This window comes from Triturus cristatus, chromosome 5_1 (assembly GCF_964204655.1).
Source record: "Triturus cristatus chromosome 5_1, aTriCri1.1, whole genome shotgun sequence".
Classification (NCBI taxonomy): domain Eukaryota; kingdom Metazoa; phylum Chordata; class Amphibia; order Caudata; family Salamandridae; genus Triturus; species Triturus cristatus.
The window spans coordinates 669,483,728-669,510,919 of NC_140587.1; the positions used below are offsets into that span (position 1 = coordinate 669,483,728).

General features: G+C 48.0%; 1 protein-coding gene and 1 long non-coding RNA gene across 3 annotated transcripts in view; one reads left to right on the forward strand and one right to left on the reverse strand.

Annotated features, from left to right (window-relative positions):
• The window catches only part of LOC146831353 (uncharacterized), a 262,046-nt gene that overhangs the window by 152,629 nt on the left and 82,225 nt on the right, over positions 1–27,192 (forward strand). The window lies entirely within an intron of this gene.
• The window catches only part of LOC146831354 (aquaporin-4-like), a 175,231-nt gene that overhangs the window by 16,218 nt on the left and 131,821 nt on the right, over positions 1–27,192 (reverse strand). For both annotated transcript variants that reach the window (XM_085604140.1, XM_085604139.1), the window contains one exon: positions 15,427–15,507. In XM_085604140.1, the coding sequence (XP_085460266.1) occupies positions 15,427–15,507 (81 nt within the window). The remainder of the gene's footprint in view (positions 1–15,426; positions 15,508–27,192) is intronic.

Here is a 27,192-nt window from a genome sequence, read left to right on the forward strand (position 1 = left end):
CATGTCTGCAGGTCACGATGAGCCAATGCGTGTTGTCAGATTATAAATATGCAAAACCCTAACCCACTTAGCTTTTTGCTTTAGTAGGAAACATTACAAGCTACATGAAAGCATGTCACCAGGTTAGCCATTATCATAAATGGGTGTATTCTATCAAGTCTGTGAGAAAACAGGATCAAGACGTTTGAAAGCAAGTTTGCACAATTTGGACAATTGACTGGTGCTGCACCTTAAATGTATGCAAGTGAATGAACATCTATTGTGTTTGTGTAGTTTAAATATCACAATTAGGCCAGCAGTCACCTAACCCTGCCCTTGTAGTTTTCTAAAATGTGGATTGAAGCCTGCACTCACCCCTGCTCTCTGTAAGTGTGGCCCCTTCTCGGACAAGGGTTTATTCCCTCACGATGGCAGCGCTTAGTTCCATAACTGAAGCAATCTGAAAACTTTGCAGTGTACTTATGAATGACATTCAACCACCAAATTAGTGACACTTAGGGGACGATTTCTATGTCAGGCGGAATTGCTTCCGACAGACACCCGGTTGACGGTCCTGACCGACTAATCAGGATGCAACCGAACACTGTTCAGTCGCATTCCTTCATTTCTCGATGGGGCATGCATTACGCCTGTAATGCATGCTCCCATAGGGAAATGGGAGGTGTGGTTCATCCCTGCACCCGTGGCAGGCACCTCAAGGTGCCTGCCACGGGGTGCAGGGATCAACAGTGGGGTACCATAGGTGCCCCCTTGGCCCCCAACCAGAGGCCACACATACAAGGGGGCCCTGCAGGGGGCCCCCAAACATGCTTTCCAACATGGGATTACGATCCACGGTTTCCAACATGGATTCCATGCTGACCTGTCTGACATGGAAACCAAGGGCGGAAAGACCTGCCCTTTGGAATCATGAACCGTTTGCCACAGGCCAACGGGCTCCTTGAGCCTTTTGGAAGACTGCCGAAATGACCGGCTGGTTTAAATTCCAATTGGCTGTATCTTACCAGCTGGTCGGAATTGAAACAGACGATGGCGGTCGGAAAGCCTGCGACCGAAGGTCTGAGACTTTCAGGCCGCCTTCGTAATAGGCCCCTACGAGTGACACTTTCTCTCAAGTAAACCCAAGTAATGAATTCCATGGAAAGAACTAAATGTCATACATTACACTCTTTTGAGAAATGAGAAGTTGTAAAAATATCTTGCAACTGCTACACAACCCTGAAATGGAAGGTCACTAACCTACTTCCAGTTTCTAAGACTCAGGCTGGAACCTCGTCGCACTATAGAATAAGTCACTATTGTATTCCCCAGTGACCCAACCAGGATTCAATTGTGTTGCTCTCTGGTTCCACAAACACAATGATCTGCAGTGATTCCAATAACCAATTGAGGTTTCATAACATAAGAGGGTGCATTTCTCATCTATTTCTTTAATTGTGTTTTTTATATATGTAAATGTAAGTTACCAAGATGAAGGCTCAAGAAAATAGTTGTGGAAGATTACATTTTTTGGTACCATGTCTTTGACGCCTCTAGACACAATCTGGTGGACATTGCCTCCAAATGCACTGGATTTCAGGGCTACCTGTGCTGGACTCACTTGTGACTGTGCCATGGAAGTGCATCCCAAGTCACTGCAGCCAGGCTGAGACGGAGAACAATTTTGTCCGGGATGGGCTGGGGGCCACGGGGCTCCAGCAGTTTGGTGAAATCGGTCTGAAGCACCAACCTGGGCAGGCCTAATGGTGATTTTCTTGGCCGTTTCATTGAGGGTGCTCAGAGAGAGGCTTTTGATTTCTGCACTGCTTACCTGGTTGCTGCCATCGTACTTGCAAATTAATCTCTAGTCTCTTGTGTGTTACTGCCGGTCGTCATAATGAGTGACGTCCTGCCAGCTGTGTCTGTCTGCTTAGATAGCCGGTGATAGAGTTTTAAATGCACTCTTTCCCTCTGACTGGACTGCAACACCCTTGATGCTCGCACACATGACTGGAGGGCAGGTGAGGGCTCACAACAATAGTTCAGTTTAAGTTGAGTTGTTGCTTTTATCCAGCTGGGTAGCAGCAGTGAAACCATGTAAGGGCGGCAGGAGGCCAGCCAAGAAGAGGGCTGTGAGATTGGTGTGAATCTTCAGTCTCTTCTCCTGTCCACGCCCCTCAGCCATTGCAGACCACTTTGAGGGTTGTCTCACATGGCAGCTTGTTGGGCGGGCACAGGACAGGTTTTGGAGAGAGGAGTTGGCCTAACGGCGAGGGCGGTCGAACTCAAATCGGGTGAACTGGGTTTGAGTCCCGACAATGACGCTGAACATCCTGTGATTCTGGGCAAATCACTTAATCTCCCCGTGCCTAACATATAGGAATGTGTCTTTATGTAACGCAACTAGTGCTATGTAAAGCGCTCTGATGCCCGATTAGGGTCAAGTTCGCACTATGTAAAACTCCGTTTAAAAAAAAAAACAATGCTAGAGCTGCCGTCTTCTGGGCCAAGTGTGACCAGCACCTCAGCACCTGCTCTCAGACACCGTGACAGGACACAACTCCCGGGAACATCCCCCACGACAGGGCAGCAGCCCTGTTGAGGATGCGCATGCTTTGTTCCATAATTTAACCGGGCACCAGGTGGAAGCAGCAATCTCTGGGGAATAAAATTGAAATTAAAAACATCCTCCTGTAAGTGCAGCTCTGACGGATGCGTCACTCCAATGCTTAAGTTCTTTCTCACAGCGCAGGTGGCCAAGGCACTAAAGATACAGGATTAGCGCATTTTATTGTTGTGGTCCACATCACTGCAATAAAAAGCATTAGTCTAATGCCTGATGCATGGTACATGGCAGGGCTGCTTCACAACGTACTTTCCCAACCTATTCCCAGCACAAAATGTTTGTTTCATAAAGCAATAAATTAATCCATCGTTTTTTCCCCCTTTCCATTTTGTTTTTACCTCCTCTTGAAAAATATATTTTTCTCATTCTCAAATAACTTTGAACCTCTTCAGGAGCTGCAAAAATCTAACATTTTCTCCGATAGTAATTGCCTGTAGAAAACAAGCACTGATGGATTGACAATCGTTTTAATGAAGTTCTAGTGTCATCCTCTGTTGTGTAGTCTCTTCAAATTCTGATTTGGGGAAAAAATCCAAAAAGAAAAGTCCAACAAAATTACCAACTAATATTTCTCTTGTGCTAATGACAGAATCTTCTCTTTCGTAATGTAGTATTGAAAACAAACATTATTGTGTAAAGATAGACCCCAACTCTTTAAAGGCCAAAAAGTCCTTAGTGAGTGTTCTCTGAAGAAGCGAAGACCTGACTTGGCACAAATTCAGACAAATGTTCAGAGACCAATTTTCTTAACAATATACTGGAGCCCGTCCCCTTGTCAAAGCCCTCAAAACCTACAGGGACCCTCAAAATCTGAAGTTTGATCTGCAAGACCTAGTCCCTATGTTGCATATGTACGCTGAACAGCTTTAAAGTGATTATCATTCCTAACCACCTACGTTTGTCTTTTCCCAACTTTCAAACTGACCTTCTACCTAGTAAAGACCTACTTAAAACATTACCAACTTTTCATCAAGGTTGTCAACCTTGATATTGAATTACTCAAGTCTAGATGCATATTCAATTTAAAAAATGTATTGTCTCTGAAGACCTTAAAAGAAAATGTTGGCATAATCCAAAGGTTTGTATACGCAATGGGAATTCTCTGTGCCAAGATTCTCCCTCACGAATGCAGGGCGGCCGCCACAAGTGTGGAGGCCCTTTGTGAATCAGGCCCAGAGTTGTCACTATGCCAGGTACTGATTTAATCAGTTCTGCTTGTCTCATTGTTTGCTGTTCTTCCCCCTTGGTTCTAGATTCTGAGGTCAAACTAGATTGTCCTTTATTCCAGTTGCATTTTTCCACCTACACTCCTGCTCAACTGCATACCACGATTTTTGTAACTGTTAGCATCTCACTTACCGTTTCTGATCTTGTATTCTTTAATTTCTTTAGAGTTTTTGAGATTAATATCATCCAATATTTTGCCTATAAGTTATTTCCGTTGAGGCACTTAGATTTCATCTGTGCGATTTAATTGTCCAAAGCGTCCAAAAACCTTCATATTTCCTATAAAGTTATTCAAATTCAACCAAATGAGGACATCCGGTATCTTGTATCATTTTATATATCTTAATTGTATTTCCACAGTGAGAGCTTCAGATAAATTCTTACACCCCTTAGTATCCTCCTTGCTTTATGGTATTGAATTAGCATAGAGGCATTGAATCGACAGGATAATTGTTTTTTGCATCAAATATTGCACTTGTCCTGTTTGCAGAGTCAGAATTTGAAAGGCACATTAATAGGATTCTAATTCTGTACAAATACTGGGCCTGATTCACAACAGTAAATATACATATGTATATTTACTCATACACCTAGGTATAACTAAACTTCTTTCCTGTTCACCACTTCTGAGTGGAGATTTACACCCAGGTGTAAACTGTCTAATCCCACTCCAATGTATTTAAAAAGTAACTTTACAACCTTATGGTTGATGAAGATCTCCATACAGGAAAATATATAGAAATGTAATCAACGTTATTATTATTTTATGAGAATAAAAGAAAATAACAATATTGCAATGATAATACATATGTCACATGAATTTTGATTTATATTATAAAACTGAGAATAGAAAAATAATTTACAGCACATTAAATCATCAATTTAAACCTGTAAAATGTTTTAATTCAACTCCAATGAAATAAATATTAACCTTTGAATTATAACTTAAGTATGTACCATCACTAACATATTTATTTGCATTTGATATGTAGTATCCCTGGTTTCTTGGTTAAAAGATATGCATTTGAAACAAATACATTTAAAAAAACAGATTAATGTATTTTAGCAGTGTCAATATATTAAAATATTATATAGTAGTATAATTATTTTAAATCACCAAAAAACATCCCCCACACACACACCTAAATTTAAAATGTTGAATTAATTTAATATTCGTTCCTTGGGGTTGTATGTTATTTGCCTGTCGCCCTTGGCTTCTATGGGAGCATGTTGCAATACCAGTGGTTGGCTATGTGTTGTGCCGGTCTTACTCCAAGACTGGGCTAGAGTAGATCTGAGCACATTTTGACACCTTTATGGCTCTATTAACTTTCAAAAATGTATTTTGTGAATTGCAATGTTCTTATTCCTTTACAGTGTGGGGTTTGTGTTAGCATGTCCCTCCTTATAGCCTCCTTAAATTTCTCAAAAACTTTTCTATTTAGTAGTAATTATTCCCCATATACCCACCACCCCCTCTGGTTCCTCCTAAATCTAATATCTATGTTTGAGGAGAACTCCACCTGTTTGGAGATCTCTACACAGAAAAAGTAAAAGAGGTTGCCATATTTTGGTGTGAAAGAAATTCGACGATGATTGTAAAATATTAGTGAATGTTGCAAACCTTTCTATGTCATTTAAGGAGATGGAAAACCGTAAAATTCAGTAAAATTGTCAATTTTGTTGATTCCAATTCTACTCTTTCAACATTTAAAGATAGATCTGAACGACAATCAAGGGCTAACTCATTCAAGCTTGAAATGGATTGAGTTTTACAATTTATACCACGCAAGTAAAATAAAATGTGTAATAGGAGGAACCAGGCCACCTTTTTTGAACTATAAGAATATTAAATAAAAAAGGAAGAATTTTAATACAATTTATTTGGAATCAATTAAAATGGATACTATAAACCTGAATTATTTGGAAGGGGTTTGTTTGAGTTTCGAAACATAACGTCTGGGCTGGTCTTCAAATATTCAGGTCATTACATAAGAAATTTCACATGCTATTTCTGAGTTTGACTCACTCACACAGAAATTACCCCAATACCAAACATTCCTTCACCATCAAACATCAACAATCGTACTTTCAGATCCCAGTTTGTTTTTTTCTGAGCGTGCACCACAAACAAGGAGTCAGACTTTTGCTGCAACACACATTCTTTCCAGTCACATTGTCAATAGGCCACACCAGTAGCAGGTGTACAGTACACACATTTCAATACCATAGTATTACATAAGTAAATGTAATTATTTTACAGAAACACATCTAAGCAATATTCCACATTTCTACAGTCCTGATGTTTCCATTACCTAATGTAGCCTTATAGGCCACCGAGGTGGTCTAAACCAGCCATTAAAGGCCCGATACAGTGTTAAAGGGCCGAGCTGAAGGAGAGGGCCTTTAACAAGGGAGCAGGACTTTAATGCCAGTATAGCCCAGCTACGGAGGGTTATAAGGCTATTCGAACATTCTGCCACAAGAGAGCAGAATGTTCTAAGAAATAAAACAAAAGCCTCACGGAGCCTGCTGCAACTGGGCAATGGCGGATCGGCCGCCCAAATTGTAATAGTGCAACTCAAAATCTCTTCACCATATTACCAGTTTCCTCTCCGCCACGGTTATCATGGCAGTTCCACCGCTATGAAAACCATGGTAGAGAGGAAACAAAGGGGGCTCGACAGGGCCTCCTAGTGCCTCACACCATGTGGATGCACAAAGGGGGGCACAACATGTGCCACCCCCTCTGTGAATGCACAGCAGTTCCTGCACTGCATGGACAAACTGTTTTTGGCATTCTTATTGGGGTGTCCATTTTCTGAGGCACCACCATGGGATTGTAAAAATAAAAGCCTGGCATGAGAAACACTCAATCAACAAAACTTTATTCAGCTTTTATAATAAAAAAACATAAGTCAGGGATACATCACAAAGACACATGATAAAACGCAATAAAATCAATTTTAAATGGGTACATTTCCGGTCTTCACCCACCCACAATGATTAGTCAGAGGTCGATTTAAGCTTTACTGCGGCCTCTAAGAAACTAAGAACATGCCATACTGTGCTCCCTGATCAAATTAATTTTAATCCAGTACGGCCTGCTTTTACATTTTTATTAGCTTTTTTTTATTGGGATTAAAAAGGTCTTCCTTGCCACTGCATAGTTACTACAGAACATTAAAAAATGAAGCATATCCTGTGGAGACATGCCGTCGCAGCCACAGGGCAGCAAGATCTTGCCATTCTTGCTCCCTCGTGGGTGGGCAAGGAGTAGATAAAATAAATCAAGGCAAAATCTAGTCAATAAAAAACGGTCATGTGAGCTAGGAAGTCCTTAAAGATATGGTTCCATTCATAATACAGTTTTCAGGGGGATAAATCTACGTACACTGGGCTTCCCTAATTCGTATGCTTCCCTATCCGTCACCCACTGTCTAAAAAAGGACTCCTTTGCCCAGGGGTGATCTTTCCTTCTAACTGTGTCCGGGTTAAAAAAGAGATAGTCTTCCTAGTTTCCTAAAACCTTCCCATATATATTTAAACCAGGGTATATAATGAGCACAGTCTAGCCAATGAAATAAGGGGCAAAAAGACAACAAGTCTGATAAATAGGGCACACCCAGTTCTTCGTGGACAATAAAGGTAGCAGTACACTGTGGTACACATAGCAACCGTCTCAAGAACCTATTTTCAATTATTTGAAGCTCATCATGAGAGGCATAACCCCAAATCTCACTTCCATACACCACCTGAGATAAAAACTTGGATCTATACATCTGCAGGAGAGCCCCTATTGTTCTTTTGCCCAAACGAGAAGCAAAGTTAAAAATAGCTGCGTTAGCATGTTGAAATCCCCCCAGGTTGCGTTTTTTTTTTTTAAAGGGCCCCAATTTAACTTGTCATCCAGCAGAACTCCTAAATAAGAAAATACTCTGGTTTTGGGAACAGGGATAGACCCAACCTTAAAAGATTTTTGAAGCTACGTCCCATCTTCAACACATGTGACTTAGAATTGTTCACTATCAGGTCCCAGTCTTCCATGAATACGATGGAGTTAAGTAATGTTTTTAGCCCCCTTGCAGTCCGGGACATAAGGACCGCATCGTCTGCCTACAGTAGAACCGGCAAACGGCGCCGGCCCACCTGGGGAAAATCTGTCTGTGTAGCTGTCAATTCCTTCTCCAGATTATTAATATATAAATTAAATAAGAACGATGTATACATCCCTGTCGTACCCCTCACTGCAAGGTGACCAGTCTGTTACCAATCCAATGATTGGTGAAGCGACCACCGCTTTGGTGTCTCTATTAGGCTCTTGTAAAAAAAAGAACAATGTTTTTGTCTACTCCCATACACAGTAGGGTCTCTCATAGTTTACTTCTACTCACCCGATCAAATGCTGGAGACTGGTCCAGAATGCCAGATAGATCGTACCAGGGCGCGCAACTGAATATTTATTTATGATCAAATACAAATTCAGGCATTGACCCACTATTGACCTCCCCAGGCGGAAACCATATTGGATATCAGCTAGGGTGTTGTTGTCATCTGCCCATGTAGATAGCCTATCCAATAAAATACGGCCCACAACCATTACTTTGAATCCAACAGCAAGATGGGCCTATAGCAAAGGGTACTATCCCTATTGCCCTTTTTTAAAGATTGGAACTATTGTAAATATAGCCCAGGAGCTAGGTGGAACCCCTCTTATGGCTGTATTGATAAGTGTGGTAAGAACTGGCGCCTACAGCTGAAGATTGGATATAAAACGATCGGGGTATACAGTCGGGTCCGGGGGTCTTGTTTCTAGACAATCCCTCGATGCCTTTTCTAACCTCTTCGACATAAAAAACAAGGGATTTCTTTCCCACCCCCCCCCCTATCTACTGAGCTGGCTTCTATTCACCTGGTAAACATTTCCTCAAAATGACCAACCCATTCCTCCTCTGTAATGTGTGCATCAAGGGCCTGTCTGGAGTCTCCTTCCAGGAAAGGACTATTAACTACGCTCCAGATCGTTTCACTTTTTTTTAAGGGTCTGGCCTCGGAGAGCCTACTCTATGCCACATCCCTCAGTTCTGCCCTGCTAATTCTACCTTATATTGACCTCTACAGGCTTTTATTAAGGCATGATCCCTGGGTTTAATGCCTAACACCCCCCTCAATTTCCTTGCTGCTCTGGAGTAATTAAGATCGAACCATCTCGGGCACGATCAGTCAGATACCTGGATGGAGGCCTCAATAGATCCCCAATGGAGCATGAGTTGACTGAAAAAGCATGGAGTATAATCCCGGGAACGTTCTGCTCTTTTACCCACATGTCTAATTCGCCTTTACACCTAGCTACGAGGGACTCCTAGAACAGGTCTGGTGTAATCTGGGCCGACCTTAACCTTCTACCCTGATCTTCTTTTCCCTTAAGTGACCCCATTTCTCTATTCATCCTATATTTCCGTAACTGGAGCCAACTGGTTGTAGCACAAAGAGAGTTGTGGTCACTATAGATGATATCATCAATAGAGAAATTCATCAAGAAGGGAAAATGAGGATCCGACAAATAAATAAAATCGATAAAGGATACACACCCCCTCCCTAAAAAGGTGGGAACAATTCTTCTACCACTTCGGTCCAACCAGCACATTGCCACGGTCAGGGAGAACTCCTCAACTAGAAGACTCTTCCTGCTTATTGTGCTCTACATGCATACCCGACACACGCAGGTATTCAGTATCGTGGGACTTTGACACCATGGGGTCCCCACATAGGTGAAGATTAAAATCTCCAACGATCATGAGGGAACGTTATTGTTGATCTTTGGAGTCGTACTTCTTAAAAACGATCCTAGACTGGAAATAATACAGACATCAGGCTCAACAGCAATGCCGTTTGTAAAAATTCAATAACAACAATTTGGCTGACCCCTGGGTAAATAACAAAGACTGTCTCTCTAGCAGTATGCTGTCGTCTGAAGGTGCTGCCAACCAATAACCCTTGTTTGCAAAGATAATCAACCCACCCTTGGATCTTCCTGCCCCTGAAGGAATGGCACAAAAATGGTCTTATAACCCTACAGAAAAAAGCTGTTCGTGATGGACCCTGTCTCCTGAAGACATATCACATCAAAGCCTTTTATAAATGCACCCCAAATTGGATCCGTAAATTTGCTTGTTAACCCAGCGATATTCCACGACACACGTTTACATGGCTTGCCTTCTCCAGAGCCAATTGGGCAAGGCAAGATCATCTTTTGATTAAGAAACGATGACTCAACAGGTTCCCTCTTCATGAGTCAATTACAAGAGTCTAGTGATTCCAGCAGTGCAAATCTGTTAAAAAGAGAGATATCATGAGTCACCAGCTGCCTCAGATGGCTGACAGCACAACGGAAGAACCAGGAGGCTCCAATCATGCACCTCCCCAGGAAACCTCGCACTACACAGAGGACTGTAGAAATGCCCCAGTGGGAGGGCTACTTATGGACAAAACGGGGCCATGGGGTTTATTCTGCACAACTGCGTGCAGGACCCTATCTACCACATCACGTCTGTTGAAGTTGATTACAACACAGTCTCCTTCCATGTATTTTCTGGACCTTCCAATCCAAGAGACTCTACGTACGATATTGATGAATCTCTCCATCCTAAAACCCAAGATTGTGTTGCAGTTTAGCCAATGTAGAACTATATTCTTTAATTGGTCAAAGGCTTCAACGCCACAGCGGAGCACCGGGACTTTTCCAAGAACCACTAATGGGGTTGACTCCGGGGGAGGGTGTAAAATCGGCAACCTTTGCGTCCGACTTAGTCCCGTGTTGTCTACTGTGCAAATCTCCAAACATACCCCACTCTCCTCTTGACGATTCTCTCAGTGAGATTTTAGCTGGCCCGGGGCAAGGATGTGCTATAGGGCGCTGAAATTCCGTTATCGCAGTTACAACCAGAGAGTCTACCTGGGGGGGTATAAATCCACCCGTGACCGGGGCAGAGGGGTTTTGCTACATTGCACAGCAATTGAAGAGGATAAAGGCATCTGCCCCATGATCCATGGTTATGTACACTATTTGTGTCCAGGAGAGAACCATTTTCCCCCCGCCCCCGTTCTACTATGAGTCGCTCGGTGCTCCGCTGGGAAGTGATGACCTATCTTCAGGCACTCTGATTCTATTGTGGCTAGGCGTTGCCTGATGGGGTCTAATTTAAGGTCCATGCCTGCCAATAATGATTCCAACAAGCCTTCCATCATTACCACCAAGCCTCCCTTTGATATGGTTAGCAGATTACTTGCACTGCGCTTTGTGCTGCCCCCTCCGCCCTCGTCATTTTGCTTTACTCATGGTCAAAGGACCTTTCCTTTTGACTCCCATGCCTGTCCTAGATCCAGCCTCTGTACCTACTCTGGTACTCCTAGTCTGGGAGATGGATTCGACTCCACAGATGATCGGGCAACATGATGATTCCTGCACCAGGGTCGGAACTGGCTCTCTGCCTACACCAGATCCTACATCCGCACCCAAGCAGGTAGATCTTAAGCATAATGTTGAGGGACCTAGGTCTGTGTCTGGATGGGTGGGTACTAGTATTTTAAAGAAACATTGGTCCTTAGAACAGTAAGGGTAATGGAAGGATACATATAGTCCGGAATCGATACTATATTGGGGGGATGTCCAGCCGGACAAACCGTTTTTAATTCTTCAATGCAATATTCACAGATACAAGAACATACTTTTTGTGGGACACAGTCCTGTATCCACCAGGGAGAACTGACAACACATACAAATCAATTACATACAAATACACAAAAAGGCATTTCAGGCAAGAAACCCTTACTGTTTAAAGGACCAATGTTTCTTTAAAATACTATTACCCAAGGTCCTTGATTACCTCTTTTGGGTTCCCTTGTTTTTTCAAATATGGATGGGTGGGTACAACATACCCTTCAGGCTGGTCTACACTGAGCCCTTGACGTGTTAGATAAACTAATTTGAGGGAATTGGACAGGAGAACGAGAGAGACGGCGGGCCACTAGCTCGATCTCCTTCTCGATAATCCCAGCTGGGGTTGCCGATGCACCTACAGCCAGTCCTTTATGTTTTCCCATTTGTCAACGGAGGGGAGGAGGAGCTCACATCGAGAAACAGTCACCCGGGAGTATATAGGCTAGCTCAGGTACTCAATGACTCAAAGGTTTGAACAGGACCAGAACCCTCCTGGCCTACACCTGAGCCAGCAATAACTCTCCTCTTACCTGCTTATGCTGGGAGGTGGTGCCGATGTCCCACAAAGCTGTAGGGCTCCAACTTGCCTGCTCCCCGCCAAAAGCTGTGAAACGGTGGCTTTTCCAGCTCGAAGTCCAACCTCAAGTCTGCATGTCGTGGGCCAAGGGGGGGGGGGGGAGTTGGCCCAGACTAGTTTCTGCCATGCTCTGACGGGTGCAGAAGGACCTGCCATTGGCCCATGCTACGCATGATCTCGGGCCACGCCACAGGGGCCCACGCAGGCTTAAACACAGGTATTGGCCCCTCTTCCTGCTGGACACAGATTCTGGGACTGGAGGTCCCTCTCACAAACGGCAAATGCAAAGGCAGCATTCCACAGCCCAGCAGCGCATCCTGCACCGCTGGAGCACTCGCTGGTTTAAATGCAGGTATTGGCTTCTCCTCCTGCTGGACACAGCCTTCTGGGACTGGAGGTCCCTCTCACGAACAGCAAATAGCAAAGGGAACAGTCCACAGCCCATCAGCGCGTCCCACTCATAAGCAGGCAACCAGACCATAGGTTTAGTGAGGCAGAAGCGGGCGGACCCTCACCGCACCTGCAAACAAGTAAACAGGCCTTGAGTGGGTGAAATTCAAGAGTGTTAGACCTGGTAACATTGGCGTGAGTCTCCCTTCCATTTTTCTGATTGCCTCCTCTGGTTTTGATATGTTTTGCTGGTTTAGATGCTTTGGGCACTGTGCCACTGCTATTCAGTGCCACAGTGTAAGTGCTCCCTATGTTAAATTGATGTATTTTTTAGTGACTCCATGATTCGGTTATTTGATTTACTTGTCAGACCCTAGTACAGTGCACCATGTGTGCCCAGGGCTTGTAAGTCAAATGCTGCTTGTGGGCTTGCAGCACTGGTTGTACCACCCACAGAAGCAGCTTGCACACAGGCCTTGCAGTGGCAGGCCAGAGACACACTTTTACATTCTGTGACTGCCATGTTGACTGGCCAAGTGCACCCACTTGCCAGCCCCTAAAACTTCCCTTTTCTTCATATCAGACACCCTTATGGTAGGCCCAAGGGCATGGTGCATTGTAAGTATAAGGTAGTACATGCCCTGGTGTGTGTGGCATGTCCTAATAGTGAATTACAGCAATTTTTGTTTTTCACTATTGCAAGGCTACCTGTTCCCCATAGGCCAGAATGGGCAGTTTGATTATTACATCTTATAATCCTAACTGACCCAGGGAACATGGTAGAAATTCGAATTTAGTATGCCTGAACTCAGAATGATAAACTATATATTTTAGTAAAGTTGGTTTTAACATTCTGTGTTTGAAAATACCACTTTTAGAAAGTAGGTATGTTCTTGCTTAACTGTCCAAGCCTGCCTCTGCTAGGTTGTGTATTGTGTGTCTGGTTCCGTGAGTGACAGGGGCTGGGGGACTCCAGGAGAGAGGGTAAATTAGGACAGGGCTGAATAGAGAGATCTGCATGTAGATGGGTGGGAGGAGCTGCACCTGGGACCTGAATAGGGCTGTGCCTTCCCTCCACAATGCTGGCTCCACCACCTGTGGTGCGTCTGATGCCCCTGACCGGCACTGTGAAAGGAAAGAAGGAGTCTTGTAAACAAAGTGCTTCAAGACTGACCAGAACTGGTTTGGACTAGGCAAAGGCCTCTCTGCCTTCAGAGAACAAAGAGAAAAGTAGTATAAATATGGGGACACAGACCCCAAGACTTTAGATCACTTCTGGAACCAAAAGACGAACCTCTGCCAAGGAGAAGAACCAAAGGAAACTGCAGGAGTTGTACTGCCCCCCTGCCAGTGTGCTGGGTTGGCCTACAGTGGTGTCTTCAGGGCAAAGGAGAGGAGAAGGAACTTTCAAAGGACTCATCATCTTGCAGAATATTACTCCAAGAGCTTGAACTTGTGCTTTCCTCCTGCTGAAGTCTCAGGGACAAAAGACTTCACCCCCAGCTCCCCTCTGAATTTCCTTGCTGGGAATTCTATCTGCAGAAGCCTGCGTGTCGCTGGGAGATGGAAGCGCAATGCAACAAGAAGAAGTGTGTCGCCGCCGCAGCTGTAGTCGTTGCATCGCCGGAGAAGCGCGCCACCGCCGCATCTCCCCAGAAGCGTGTCTTCGTCACAGTTGTCTGCTGTCGCATCCTGGAGAAGCGTGTCACCACCGTGAGGGTCGCCGTCGCATCACTGGAGAAGCGTGTTGCAGGGCCTGTTGCGGCTCCAAAGTAAAGAGTCGCCGCAAGGCTGCCAGGGCGTGCCTTGCGCCTTAACATCGTCGCATCAAGGGCGCCAACTTATCGCATCGCACCGGATTGTTGCATCGCGGCGCCATCTTGCCGCATCACAACCGGGCCGCAGTACGAGAATCTACGCATCACCTCCTCTCCGGTAATGATCAAGACGCATCCCCTACTCTACGCAAGCATTAAGGCGCGATGCATCGTCTCCCCCGAAGCAAGGAACCGACGTATCTCCAACGCTGCGAGCCTTTTGTTTATTTTGCGTTACACATCCAGGTACTTTTGTGAGAACTGTGTCGCATTTACCATCTACTTGAACTAAGTTAATTCTACCATCTTTAAGTCAATTTTGAGTACAGTATTGTGGATTTTTTGTCATTTGTGGTCTTGTGTTAAGTCTATATAAAGAATACTTATTTTTATAAAACCTGTGTGGTGTTCATCTGTAGTGTTTTCACTGTATTACTGTATGTGTTCACAAATGCCTAAAACACTGCCTCTGATATAAGTCTGTCTGCTTGTGCCAAGCTACCAAGGGGGTGAGCAGGGGTTATCCAGTAGTGTAATCCCCTTTCCCTGACTTAGAAGCAAGGGTTCCTATTTGGTCAAAGGTACCTACCTCTGCCAACTAGAGACCCCCAGTTCTATAAAAGAACATTATAAGCCTTCTGCACTGAGCTATACCAGTTGTCAAAGGCACTCCTTTGCAGCTGAGGTCTTCAATTCGGTTTTAAGGCCTTTACCGGTCATTACAACCCACGGTACTAGGCTGTAATGCTTAAAAATAGCATCCTAGAATTGTGGCAAGTTGCATTTCTGAATCAAACGATATACTTAAATATTTCATATTTTTATACTTCTGGTGTACATTAGCGCATCCTGCTATCCAGTTCTGCTTATACTTTTTAATAATTTGTACTCAGTTAAAACAAATAAATGTTTCTTCATATTTCTTTCAACTTGCCTAAAAAGATTCATGCTCTGTTTTTTACTGCTTTACTTTGCAACAGTGTTCAGTCACAGTACAATGAGCACGGGCTATGCAAATATTTTAAATCTTCAAATATACAGAAATACAAATGCATAAAATATTAAAATCAAGTAGCAATATAGAATTTACCCAGTGGTTCTCCCATTTTCCCATTATAACAGCAGGTCCTAAGGAACGTGCGGGGTTCATGCTGGCACCGGTGTAGTTGATCTATCAAGAAAACAGTTAAGTTTGATATTACTATGTTTCATTAGTAGAATATAATGTGCTTTAGTCTTCTCAATCAGTTTACGCCATGATACCACCCATACCATGGAATAAAGTTGCTAATCCTATGCTGTGCTTTGAGTCACATGCATTCCAAAATATCTATCAATTATAAACAAGGGTCACCAATAACGTCCGCATTCATATTTCGAAATAAATGAGTCAGCAGTGGTGGAAGAAATACGTTCTTTTCAACAAATGTCATATAGCTTTAGTTGTGTAGTTCAACAACGACTGTGTATTATTCTACTTTGAAACCTACCATCTAGTCATGCCATTTTCTAAAAGATCCTTTCCATCGATACATGGACACTTTATTCAGTGCTTAATTTGTGCCGATGCTTTCCGGTGCTTAGCACCGGCACATAATTATCAGGGCCGGGTCTACACCTCAGTTCCACTCCCACCTTGCATCAACGACTCGACTACACGTTATGTGTCGCAGTAAGTAGAATTTACTTTGCAAACGGTCTCCTGAGCCCCGGTGAAGAGTGCTGGTGCTGCTGGGCTGGCATCTGATAATAAATGCATGCCGCAATTTCCTACACGTTATGTGTCGCAGTAAGGAGAATTTGCTTTACAAACTGTCTCCTGAGCCCCGGTGAGGAGTGCTGGTGAGCCGGCAGCCGATAATAAATGCATGATACAATTTCCTGTCAGTTCAGTGTTGCCAGTGGGCGGGCACTGTTTGGGCTGGATATGGTTCTGTAGGGTAGGGGATGAGGCAGCCGCGTGTGCGTAACGTTTTTCAAAATTCCATGCCACACGCACTGCATGAGTCCCTGCCTGGAAGTTCAGCGCCACAACAATGCTGAGAGCACTATTTTTGATGCATGTGCAGCCAGCGTGTGGAGCTTCAGTGTACAGGAGCAGGCCTCGTTCTTCTTTAAAGGCAGAGCCTACAACCTGAATAACCCAGTAAGTAATCAATCCAAACAATGTTTTTTTTTCTTGAGCTTCGTCACCGTTGTTGGTAAACACTTGTAAACCGAGTCTGACAACGTTGTCCCCAGTGTGCAATATGGTGGGTTGTGGCAGTTGTGTATTCGGATGATGTGTGGCAGTCTGTGACGTGTTGAAAATTGAAATGTAATTTACGTGTATTAATTTCGTACATCAAGCCTCGTGGCTCAGGTTATTTGTGCAGTCAGTGGTTCTTGTTCTGGGGTACGTGGATCGGTGCAGCCTTGGCCCTCATGTCACCCCCAACTGCTGATAGTGGAGCAGCGATACTAGATATTGATTCAGCCCATGGTCACCTCTGTAGTGAGAGCACGACCAAATGCACAGCCACAGACACCTCTATAATTTCGTTGATACATGGTGTTTAATTTATTTTCATGCATGCAGGTCAAAAGACTGGTTGTGCCAGCAACACTGCAGACTGGTCTGTGGAGTAACTGAGTCCGTGTGAATGCAGCTTCTGGTTTCAGTACCCTGCTCACGTGCCATCTGACGCTGTGGGCCAACAGTGGGGCAGTGTTTTGTCATCATGGGAATCACATGGGATAGCATTTTCCCTCCGCATTGCTGCTTTTCATGCAGCTCCCTCTCGAAGCATGCGTCTGTACTCTAAGAGATGTAGGAACAGAGTTAGGCTGGTTACATACTTGAACTGGGACTGTGACATTGTGGAAGTAGTATTCATTGTGCCTGGCTCTCTAGGCTATACGACAAAACTACGTGTACATAACAGGAATACACATGCAGAAGACACTTTGAGAGTGTTAGACGGACCGGGATTGTCGGCCGAGGACAAGGGGAGAGGTCTCCGGGGAGAGCCGTCTCCAGCGATCGTACAGACGAGTAACTTCCCCCCCACAGATGTACACCACACGAAGATAAGGTTTAACGTTCTTTATAAGCAATCTTTAGGTACGATAGAATGGTACAAGGAGGTCAGGACTCAGGGGTCCCCTCGATTCTAGTCTCTTGGTTGGGAAAGGGGGTAGCGGGACAGTCTTGTTACCAATCTGGTAGATGCGATGATATGATGGATAGCTCACAATCCTCGAGCTCGGCGTTCTAGATGGACGGGCCGCGGCAGCGCCAGCAGGTCCCGGTGAAGGTGGTAGTTACAACGGTCCGCGGCAGCGCCAGCAGGTCCCGACGAAGGTGGTAGTTACAACGGTCCGCGGCAGCGCCAGCAGGTTCCGACGAGGATGAAGGATGCAGAAGGTTGCGGCAGCGCCAGCAGGCAGGACGATAGTTCGCAAGGCAGGGCTACGGCAGCGCCAGTAGTCCGTCAAGGATGAGTTCTTCACGGTGTCTCTCGACTCCAGGATACAACTGCCTTCCTGCTCTGGAGCTGCCCCAGTTATAGGTCTGGCGCCCTTTGATGTCCGGACCCTCGCACTTGGAGGTCGGGAGGTCCGGGATGAGGGAGTCCAGACACCCAGCAGGGGGGTGGAGCCAGTGCCCGGGGGAGCTGGGGGGCGATCGGCACCTGGCGGGGGAGAGCCATCGACACTTCTTTCTCCCATTGACCTGCCAAGTGGTCCGTTCACCTCCTGGGTGGATGGTGGTGCCGGGATGTCGGGGCCTGGCCAGGCCCAGGGTTAGGGTCGAGCTGAGGCCACGCGGCCTCGTGGTGCAGTGTCCAAGATGGCGGCCGGGCCGGGCGAGGGAGCCGGTAGTGGTTCGGCCCCATGATACAGAGATGTCCGGGGGCAGGAGTCCCGTATGAGACGGGGTGCGGGTTGCTTCTGTGGGTAACACCTGGAGGGCCGGGGCTCGGGCCCTGTCATGCGGGGAGGGAGCAAGCCCTTTATGTGGCCTGTCCAACATGCGTCCCCCCCAGCTGAAGGCGGGGAGAGTCACCCATCCTCTTGGGGACTCTCCTCGTCGAGGCGGAAAAAGCGTGACAGGCCATCCGCGTTGGCGTGGTCTTGGCCAGGTCGATGTTCCACAGTGAAGTCCATCCCCTGCAGGGAGATGGACCAACGCAATAGTTTGGGGTTTTCCCCCCGCATCTGCATTCGCCACTGCAGGGGCCGATGATCTGTTTGCACCCGGAAGTGGGTACCGAAGAGATAGGGCCGGAGCTTTTTGAGGGCCCACACCACTGCGAAGGCCTCCCTCTCGATGGTGCTCCAGCACTGTTCTCGGGCCAGGAGGCGTCTGCTGATGAAGGCCACTGGTTGGTCAAGTCCCTCGGAGTTCAACTGGGAGAGGACCGCCCCGATGCCATGGTCGGAGGCATCTGTTTGTACGATGAATTCCCAACTGTAGTCGGGGGCCTGGAGCACAGGGGCAGTGCACATGGCGGCCTTCAGCTTCTCGAAGGCCGCTTGACAGTCTGGGGTCCAGTTGACCTTCTTCGGGTGGTTTTTGGATGTGAGTTCCGTGAGGGGCCCCACAATGCTGCCATAGTCCCTCACGAACCGCCGGTAGTAGCCGGTGAGCCCCAAGAAGGCTCGGACCTCGGTCTGCGTGACTGGAGGCTGCCAGGACTGGATGGCAGCGATCTTGAGTTGTAGAGGGGCCACCAGACCGCTTCCCACCTGGTGTCCGAGATAGGTCATGGACCCCTGACCAATTTGGCACTTGCTGGCCTTGATTGTGAGGCCGGCCCGTTGGAGGGCCTGCAGGACCTCTCGGAGGTGGTGGAGGTGGTCGGACCAGTGGCGGCTGTACACAGCGATATCGTCCAGGTAGGCGGCGCTGAACTCCTCGAGTCCCGCCAAGACCTGGTTCACCAGTCGCTGAAAAGTAGCTGGGGCATTCTTCATGCCGAATGGCATGACTTTGAAGTGGTAGTGGCCATCGGGGGTGGAAAAGGCAGATCGTTCTTGAGCCCGGGGTGTGAGACCGATCTGCCAGTAGCCCGCTGTCAGGTCGAAGATGCTGAGGTAGCGGGCAGCCCCCATGCGGTCGATCAGTTCATCCGCTCGGGGGATGGGATGAGCGTCGGTTCTGGTGACAGCATTCAAGCCCCGATAGTCGACGCAGAATCGGAGCTCAGGAGTGGTGCCGGGGGCAGCAGCTTTGGGGACCAGCACGACCGGGCTGGCCCAGGGGCTGTCCGAGGGCTCGATGACCCCGAGCGTGAGCATCTTTGACACCTCCTCTTGGATGCAGGCCCGTACCCGATCTGGTACGCGGTACACCCAATGTCTGATAGGGGGACTGTCCCCAGTGTCCACGTCGTGCAAGCACCAGGGGGTGACCCCTGGGGTGAGGGAAAACAGGGTCGCAAACTGCAGCAGGAGGTCCCGGCAGCCTTGGCGCTGTTCCGGGGTGAGGGCATCTGAGAGTCGGACCCCGTCCACGGAACCATCTTTCTCACGAGTCTTTAGGAGATCAGGGAGAGGCTCGGAGTCTTCTTCCGCTCCACTGTCTGTAGCCATCAGGAGGCTGAGCTCCGAGCGCACAAAGTGGGGTTTGAGTCTGTTGGCGTGGAGGACCCGGAGGGGGTTCCGTGGAGATTCCATATCGATGAGATAGGTGACGGGGCTCTTGCGCTCGACCACTTTGAAGGGCCCCGTCCACTTGTCCTGCAAGGCACATGGTTCGGTGGGGGACATCACCCACACTTGTTGGCCAGGTTCGAATTCGATGGAGGAGGCATTTTGATCGTACCATTTTTTCATGTCCTCCTGACTGGCCTCAAGGTTCGCTTTCGCCATTTCTCTGAATCGCCTGGTCTGATTGCGTAGGGTCAGGAGGTACTTGAAGACGTCTGGAGGGGTCTTTAGGGGGGCCATCTCCCAACCTTCTTTGACTAGGCTGAGGGGCCCTCGCACCGGGTGTCCGTACAAGAGTTCGAAAGGGCTGAAGCCGAGGGACTTCTCGATATGCGAAGAGGAGGCACGGAAGTAGCACATCCCACTGGCGACGGAGGGGCTCTTCCAACCCCCCAATCATTCCCTTGAGTGTGCGGTTGAACCGCTCGACTAGTCCGTTTCCTTGAGGGTGATAGGGGGTCGTGAATCGGTAGGTGACCCCGCACTGTTGCCAGAGGGACTTCATATATTTTGAAATAAAGTTTGTGCCTCTGTCGCTGACGACTTCTCGGGGGAAGCCCACCCGGGAGAAGATCCCCATTAAGGCCCGGCCGACCACCGGGGCTGTTACAGTTCGCAGGGGAACAGCCTCGGGGTAGCGGGTGGCGTGGTCCACCAGTACCAGGATGAACCGATGTCCTTGTGCTGTACGGGGGTCCAGGGGCCCCACAATGTCTATTCCCACCCTCTCGAACGGGGTGGTGACAACTGGGAAGGGTTGCAGAGGTGCTTTAAGTTTGCGGCCGCTCTTCCCGCTGGCCTGGCACGTGGGGCAGGACCGGCAGTGGTTGAGGACGTCGTTTCTCATCTTTGGCCAGAAAAAGTGGGTCACCAGGCGACTGTAGGTTTTGTCCTGGCCCAGGTGTCCAGCCAGAGGGACATCGTGGGCCAAATTTAACAAGAAGTCTCTAAAACGGAGGGGCACCACCAGCACTCGACTGGCCCCTAACTCCGCGATTCTCTGTTCACTGTACAACAGGTCGTTGTCCCAATAGATCCAATGGGCTCCGGTGGTGTCCCCTGCGCTCTGGGCGAGGGCTTGCTGGCGGAGTCCCTCGAGGGAGGGACAGGTCTTCTGCTCTTGACGGAACTGTTCTTGGGTGGGCCCCCCTTCTTGACGCCACTGAGCCAGGTCGGGAAGGTCCTGGGGCTGAGCGAGCCCTTCGGGGGTTTGCTCTGGGGGGTCGGTATGGTCGGTGTCCTCTACTGGAGCGATCGGGGGAGGAGGGGCTGGCCATTCTGGTTCTTCTCGTCGGGGGATGGCACGGGCGGCCATGGACCGGGTGGTTACGCACGCCCAGTCCGGGAGGCCCAACATCCCCAGGTGCTCTCTTCTTTCTACGGCGGCCCACGGGGAACTCTCAAGATCATTCCCCAGGAGACAGTCCACGGGGGCATCATCTCGGACCGTCACCTTCAACATGCCGGAGACTCCTCCCCATTCGAAGGGGACGCAGGCCATCCGACAGAGACTCTCCGAATTGTCGGCTGAACGGACGGGGCAGAGAAGATTCGGCAGGATCTGTTCTGGGGTCACCAGGTGACAGCGGACGGCTGTCACACTGGCCCCCGTGTCACGTAGTGCTTCGGCCCTGCGTCCATTAATGTTCACCCACTGACTATATTTTCTGGTGTTGGCGGGTAGGGGAGCCCGCGGGACCATGTCTCTTCCCCCTAGGCACGCTAGAATCATGGCGGCCGGTTCCCACTCTTGTTGTTCTTGTTCGCATTCTTCCTGTTCTTCGGAGATTTGTTCTCCCCCCAGGGCGGCGGCAGCTACCTGGCGGGGTCTCGGAGTTTGGTTCTGTGGACAGTTCGGGTCATTGGCGTAGTGGCCGACTCGCTGGCATTGGTGACACGTGACATTGGCTCGGAACCCCGGGCGCATCGGGGGGTTGCCCCGGCTGGCCGGGGGCGGGGTGCTGGCAGCGGGGGCGGCCGGGACGGTGTCTCTTCCTCGTCCCTGGCCTCCTCCTCCTCCTCGGGAATGGTGCTGACCTTGGTTGTTCCGGTTCTGTTCGTGCGGCCCCCTCCGGCCTACTCGGGTGCTTTCCCACCGGTCAGCTTCGGCGGCGAGCTGCCGTGGGTCAGTCAATTTACTGTCGAGGAGGTGCTGCCGGAGCTCGACGAAGCAGTTTTTAGAGAGGTGCTCCCACACCATGAGATTAAAAAGTTGCTCGTAGGTCGTTACGTGGCTTCCCTTGATCCAACCCTCGAAGGCTCGGCTGAAATAGTTTACATATTCCACCCAAGTTGTACCCGGGATCCGGGTGCAGTCTCGGAACCTCTGGCGGTACATTTCGGGTGTGAGCCCATATCGGGTGAGGAGGGCAGCCTTCATGTGGTCGTAGGATGTCATCAGATGGTCTGGGAGCTGTAACAGGGCATCGCGGCCTTCATTGACGAACCTCCCCCATAGACCGGCTCCCCAGTCACTTCGATCGATCCGGTGGGAGGTCATGGCGATCTCGTAGGCCTTGAACCACTGTTGTATGTCGTCATCTCGGAAATACTCTCGAACGACATCCTTGGGGATGTGGACTTTCTTTTCTGTCGCTCCTGGGGTGCGCGGTTGCTCGGGCACCCCCAGTTCTTTGTTCTGCTTCCGTAGGTCTATTTCTGCCAGTTTGCGCTCGTGTTCGTACGCTAATCTCTTTTCTTCGAGCTCTCTCTGCCTCTGTTTTTCTTCCCGTTCTTCTCGGAGCCGCAGATGTTCTAGGTTCAGTTTTTGTTCGGCTAATTTTAGTTCACCGTCCATTTTGAGCCGTGCCATTTCTAACTCATGTAGTCTGCTTTTTTCTCTCTCTTGGATCTCTTCCTGCGAGAGACCCGTTCTTCGCTCCTCGGGAGCCGTGGTGTTCCTCTCTGATGCTGCAATGTTTTGGTCCGGGGGTCTGGCGGCCCCGGTTTCTGCCCACTACTCAATGGCGTGCTTGAAATCGTCTTTGGTACTCAGACCGGTGGTAGCAATGCCTAGTTCAATGCAGAATTGTTTCAACTCACGATGGTTGTACTCTTCCAATTTCTCCATCTGGAATTTCTCGGTGGATCCGCTCTCTTTGGTTGTCATTGTGGTTTCGTCGTGGGGTGAGCTACTCTCTGTACGATTACGCGTTGATTCGGATCGTGCCGCTGGCCACCAATGTTAGACGGACCGGGAGGGTCGGCCGAGGACAAGGGGAGAGGTCTCCGGGGAGAGCCGTCTCCAGCGATCGTACAGACGAGTAACTTCCCCCCCACAGATGTACACCACACGAAGATAAGGTTTAACGTTCTTTATAAGCAATCTTTAGGTACGATAGAATGGTACAAGGAGGTCAGGACTCAGGGGTCCCCTCGATTCTAGTCTCTTGGTTGGGAAAGGGGGTAGCGGGACAGTCTTGTTACCAATCTGGTAGATGCGATGATATGATGGATAGCTCACAATCCTCGAGCTCGGCGTTCTAGATGGACGGGCCGCGGCAGCGCCAGCAGGTCCCGGTGAAGGTGGTAGTTACAACAGTCCGCGGCAGCGCCAGCAGGTCCCGACGAAGGTGGTAGTTACAACGGTCCGCGGCAGCGCCAGCAGGTCCCGACGAGGATGAAGGATGCAGAAGGTTGCGGCAGCGCCAGCAGGCAGGACGATAGTTCGCAAGGCAGGGCTACGGCAGTGCCAGTAGTCCGTCAAGGATGAGTTCTTCACGGTGTCTCTCGACTCCAGGATACAACTGCCTTCCTGCTCTGGAGCTGCCCCAGTTATAGGTCTGGCGCCCTTTGATGTCCGGACCCTCGCACTTGGAGGTCGGGAGGTCCGGGATGAGGGAGTCCAGACACCCAGCAGGGGGGTGGAGCCAGCGCCCGGGGGAGCTGGGGGGCGATCGGCACCTGGCGGGGGAGAGCCATCGACACTTCTTTCTCCCATTGACCTGCCAAGTGGTCCGTTCACCTCCTGGGTGGATGGTGGTGCCGGGATGTCGGGGCCTGGCCAGGCCCAGGGTTAGGGTCGAGCTGAGGCCACGCTGCCTCGTGGTGCAGTGTCCAAGATGGCGGCCGGGCCGGGCGAGGGAGCCGGTAGTGGTTCGGCCCCATGATACAGAGATGTCCGGGGGCAGGAGTCCCGTATGAGACGGGGTGCGGGTTGCTTCTGTGGGTAACACCTGGAGGGCCGGGGCTCGGGCCCTGTCATGCGGGGAGGGAGCAAGCCCTTTATGTGGCCTACAGAGAGTATTTTATCTTCTGTGTGGTTTTAAACGAACTCTTCCAAGCCTTGCAGCCACACCAGACTCATGGCTTCTGATTTGAAGAAAAGGAAGCAAATTTAGCCAAAACGAAAAATAACTAAACCAACAGGCCTCCGTATTTTTAAAGAAAGAATGTCCTTCGTATTTCATGCCTTTCAAAAGCTGTGTTTGGTACTTCTCCCATAGAGGCTGCAGTATCTTATGCTCTTTCTAGACCCAGGACAGATGTAAGATATACTCCCTGCAGATCTGTGTGCATGTTTGGTATGGTAGGTAGTAGAGGTGAGGTAGGACAGGTTTGCAAGCTCTCTGTGCCATGGCGATGTAACACTGACACCTGCATTTAATTGACCTGTCGAATGACACCCTCTCCAGCTCCAATTCCCAAATCTCACTTGAGGTAACAGCCGATGGTTGTCAGAAAACCTGGCATTAAAACAGGTTTTCTAATGGCACATTAAATATGTTTCATGCTAAAGCCTAACCAGTAGTCAAAGTGGGGGAAAAAAGTAGGGGAACGGTGGGCAGAGAATCAGAGAGCGAGAATACCCGGAGGATTGGGTCAGTGGGCGTAGTTAGTGATGTGGCAAGAAAGAGCAAAACATCCCAATTTTTAGTATTTGTTTGGCATTTCACTGACCAGTGACAGCTTATTACGTTATTAAATTCCTATCAAAACCTTACTTGGAGGAAGGCTCCCTTGCTGAAATTCAGATCGTGTATTACATTTGACTTTCAACAGTGCCATTTGAGAATGTGAAAACTACGGGTGGGGTGCCACAGGGCTCTTCGCTATCCCCACACTTGTTCAACATTTACCTCCTTCCATTGATTAAGTCTTTAAAGGAAAGGAAGGTGGTCAACTTTAACTACGCTGATGACCTACAACTGCTTTTCACGATCGATAACTCGCCCCAATCAGTTTCCGACTTTCAGTCCACCATGCGGCATATTTGCCATTGGATGGAATGTAATCAGTTGAAATTGAACCGAGGAAAAACGAACTGGTTTTGACGGGTGGCAGCCAGAATTTCTGGGGCCCAAACTATTGGCCAAACGAATTAGGTTCCCCTCCAATACCCTCTTCCTCGGCCAAGAGCCTTGGTGTCACTATATCCAATGATCTATCCTTGAAGACGCAGGTAGGCTCAGTGATTTCCTCCTGCTTTTTCCACCTGCGCAGGATTAGAAAGATAAGTAGGCTACTCACCCAAGCAGAGCTAATACAAGTTGTGATAGCCAATGTCCTATCCCACCTAGATTATTCCAACGCAATCTACCTTGGCCTTCCTCTCGGTCTCACAAAGATGGTTCATAACCAGGCAGCTAGACTGATTCACCATCAACCTAGGTGGCATCAGGCCTCCCCTCTCCTAAGGAAGTTGCACTGGCTCCCCATCCCTCAACGCTGTGCTTTTAAAGTTGGTTGTCTGCTGTTAAAATCTCTTCACGGCCAGGGCCCTGGATTCATAGATAGCCTTATCTCATGCTACTCCCCATCACGCAACCTTCGCTCAGCCCATCTTCAACTTCTGGTAATCCCCACCTTTAAGCTGAAGCGACAAGGGGGAAGTAGGTTTGCTACCTTGGCTCCTAGATTATGGAACTCCATCCCCTTGGAAATCAGGTCCAGTACCAATCTACTGAAATTCAGGAAATCCCTTAAAACTTGGTTGTACACCCAGGCCTACGAATAAACTGTGACCGACTCAGCAACAGCCCCTCCTAGAACCAGCGTAATGAAGTCAACTGGTGTACGAGCGCTTTAGAAAACTTTTGTAACATAACATGTGGGTGGGGCCCATAGAGTAAGTGGGTGGAGCCAGAGGGAGTGGGTGGAACCAGGATAAGTGGGTGTGGCCTCCAACAAACATTTGAGCACCTGGACTTCATGTTTTACAAATTAAGCACTGATTTTATTTAAGGAAATTAGGGGAGACCTTGAAAGTGTGTTTTCTTTTTCAATGCCTCTCAACTTGAGTGTTAGTTATGAGGCTCTATTTTGTTGGGAGAATTTTTTATCAACGACATAATCAGATATGGTTACATTTTCTTCACCAAATACCTTCTCCAGCAGGGGCAGGCTGGGCTTGTACAGCAGTCTCTCCTCTGGCCTGTCAAAAATTGGAAATGCCTCGAGGAGCCGATTTCGAGGTTGCGGGCTCTGTGGTTAATTTATATTTATATGCTGGTGGAAGACTCTGAAACATGGTGCCGTGAAGGAATCTTTGTGCTTTCATCTCACACTGCATAACATTCCAGGACAACAAAAAGACCACTCCACAAGTCTCCTACATGATGGCACACACATCTGAGCATGCATAACATTGCTGCCACAAATTGTTTGTTTCTTTCTCAAATAAAGAAAATACTCAAGAAGAAATTGCAAAGGTCTGTTAAATGACACATGTATCATGAATAAAAATTGTAGAAGGTAATAAAGACATGTCACGTATAACTTTATGGTTCTTTGAACCCAAATAAACGTTTCACAGTAAAATATTCACAATTCATAAAACACCAATAAAGAACAGTAAAAAACCCCAAAGTAAATAAATCATAAAATTTCAGCAAACCCAATTAAAAAGCATTGTTTTAGAAGAACAATTGAAATAAAGACACATCCTGATAATCCTACGACGTTTTCATTCATAGCGCTTTCTAATCATGATGGTGCCCCTTATAAAGTTTGCTACACCGACGCAGGTAGGAGACGAGACCAATGTATGCAAGCAATTAAAACCATTATTATATGAGCAAGGACGAATATTCCTTAATAATGGAAGCAGAAATATGGTTCTCAGTGACTTATATAATGTGCAAAATTAAAGAAAGTGCAATGTGCTTTGCCTAGAAGAATTATCACAGGCATAAGTTTTCCCGCCCAGCCACCTTGACGAGAA